Source organism: Polistes canadensis, unplaced genomic scaffold (assembly GCF_001313835.1).
Source record: "Polistes canadensis isolate GaletaPanama2010 unplaced genomic scaffold, ASM131383v1 scaffold_399, whole genome shotgun sequence".
Lineage (NCBI taxonomy): Eukaryota > Metazoa > Arthropoda > Insecta > Hymenoptera > Vespidae > Polistes > Polistes canadensis.
The window spans coordinates 83996-86734 of record NW_014569946.1 but is presented as its reverse complement, the minus strand read 5'-3'; the positions used below and the strand labels follow the sequence as shown (position 1 = coordinate 86734).

Sequence of the window (2739 nt, the reverse complement as noted above, 5' to 3'; positions counted from 1 at the left end):
ATATATTGTTGATAATAATTATATTTTTGATTGAAAAAATTTGTATTTATAATCATCGAGTAACTCGCCATTGCATAATAAACTCAAAATGCTACATTTTTCGCTTTTTTTTTTTTTTTTCTTTTAAAAGATTAATACAACTGTTGTTGGGGTTAGTTTTTTTTTTTTTCATAAGCATTTTGAATTTATTCGAAATATATAATCGATGTTATAGTTTAAAGTCGAAGGTACTAGTAGTCACTCAGAAATTAAAATAATAAAAATATAATCGTCGTTTGATTTTGCTTTATCTTTTTTGTTTATATATATATATATTTTTTTTTTTTTTTTTTTTTTTTTAAATAAATGATTACTATGCATTTATAAACTATCCTTTTAAAACCACACATGCTGCGAAACTATTTTTTAAATAGTAATACGTCATGCATAGCTAAGCATCTTTTTTTTTTACTATGCTTTACTCTCCGTTATAATTATTATTTTTACTTAATTATTTATATACATTTATTCAAAATCATTACTTTTTACTATACCTGACTTTAAACTAGTTCCTCGTTTACGTGAAAAGAAAAATATTCGAAGTAATTTAAATTTGTTAAACGTTATATATAAATAATTCATTATTTTATTCATTTGATTTTTTTTGAAATTATTTTTTATCGATGTGTTGTTAAATTAAAATTTTCTTTTTACGTATGAGAAAAATACGAAATTATAATCTTCTTTAGATATATTTAGATTGGCAGGAAACAATTTGTTTTCATTTAAGTTCAAACCAATAATTATAAATAAAGTTTCTTTTAATAAAATTTTATCACCAATTTTATGATTAAAAATATAGCAATAAAACTGAGTAATAAACAAAATGCTGATATATTTTGCGATAAAAATTAGAAGATATTATATAATATTAAATTGTTTCCCGATATCGAAATATTTATTAATTTTTTTCTTTCCTTTATACCCTATGATTTTTAATTACTATTAATATTTATATACACATATATGTTACAGTTAATAATCCTACGTTGGATTCTAATTTATCGACTGGATAACACATTCACATATATGTAGGTAAAATAAAAATTCAATCATTGTGCAATAAACAATATATATATATAAATATAAAATTGAAGATAACAAAAAATAGTTGCACAATGATTAAATAATAAATAAATAACTCGTGTCACATACGTCACCTATAAATTAATTTACTTTATATACATTTTATTGAATATGTCATGAGATATATAAATGCATTTGTCGATTGCCAAATGTAATTAAAAAAGAAAAAAAAAAAAGAAGAAGAAGAAGAAGAAGATAAACCGAATATAAATTTATATAGAAATCATTTCTATATTGCATCGAACCAAATAACTTTGGTAATACGTAAACAATTTTATTTTTCTCTCTTCTCTTTTCTTTTTTTAATCATCACACACTCTTAGATAATGCATATTTATGATCATATGTGCCAATGAAAAATGATTTCTATGCGATTGTATATGATTTGGCATTAAATGCAACGACGAAGTTGAAGTTGTTACTACGAATGTTTTTTATTCTCTATATATTCTTTTTTCCCTTTAATGTGGATCAATAATAAATATTAATCATGAATAATAAACATTCAGGTTTAGTTACATAAAATTGTGGAGAAGAGAAACAAGTGGGGGAAAGAGAAACAAACAAAAAAATCATTTCAATGAACGAACTTGCTGATTAAAATGCTTGCTTGCTTGCTTGCATGGTTGCTTGCTTTGTATAAGATTTAAAAACATATTGTTTATATCATGCACGTCAAACGAGTTTATTAACACAAACACATGACCACAACGCATTCACGTTTAATATCAACAAAAAGAAAATTAATAAATCCAATCAATATTCAGCCACTTTGAATAATATTTAACTACAAGTAGCACTAATTTTTTTTTTTTTTGTTTGGAAAATAGAATTAATTGTTTCCAAAGAAAATTGGAATACTGTGTGTATTTAAAAAAAAAAAAAAAACAAACAAAAATTAAAATAAAACAGCGATTTTTAAAAAAAAAAAAAAAAAATACAAAAGAAATATCTGCCATTTATTGGATCAATATTTTTCAACATATCTCTCTAAGCAATATTTTTTAAAATGTTTATATAAATATATTTATAATTTAATATAAACTAGTATATATATCTTTTATAAAACGAGTATTTAAACTATGAAAAAATATTGATTGAAAAATGTTGAAAAATGATTAATCGAATAAACAGATGTGACAAATAATTGTGCTACCCCTATTTTTTAGCATACATTCTTATTGTTCTTTTTTTTCAATTTAAATATAATAAATATAATACATACTCTAATAATAATAATAATAATAATAATAATTAAATCATCATTTTTTTGAATATACTAATTGAAGAGCAAGAAAACTTATGAACTAAAAATTAAAACAACAGACAGACTCAACCACTCACGAGACATATTTATATGTATATACTAATCGTTTATTGTCGTATTTTTTTTTTACGACAACGCGATTTAAATATGTATCAAATCAAGACTCCATTTTACCTGAGTTCAGAATGGAGCCTTGCGTGGGCCGAAATAGAAGTTGTAGAAGTAGTAGAGAGAGACGTAGTGTTAAACAGAGGAACACAGAGATAAGTATCAAAAAATCAATATTAGTTTCATTAGTTTCATTAAAATTATTCAAAACTTCTTTAACTAAATAATTTTAATATATT

The 2739-nt window shown here is 22.3% G+C and overlaps 1 protein-coding gene across 10 annotated transcripts in view; it reads right to left on the bottom strand.

Moving 5' to 3' along the window:
• Positions 1-2739, bottom strand: part of LOC106792264 (kinesin-like protein KIF13B) — a gene marked incomplete at its 5' end in the record, with an annotated part of 91907 nt that overhangs the window by 5490 nt on the left and 83678 nt on the right. For 5 of the 10 annotated variants that reach the window (XM_014758539.1, XM_014758546.1, XM_014758544.1 and 2 more), the window contains 1 exon segment: positions 2567-2584. In XM_014758539.1, coding sequence (XP_014614025.1) covers positions 2567-2584 — 18 coding nt within the window. 10 annotated transcript variants of the gene reach the window in all.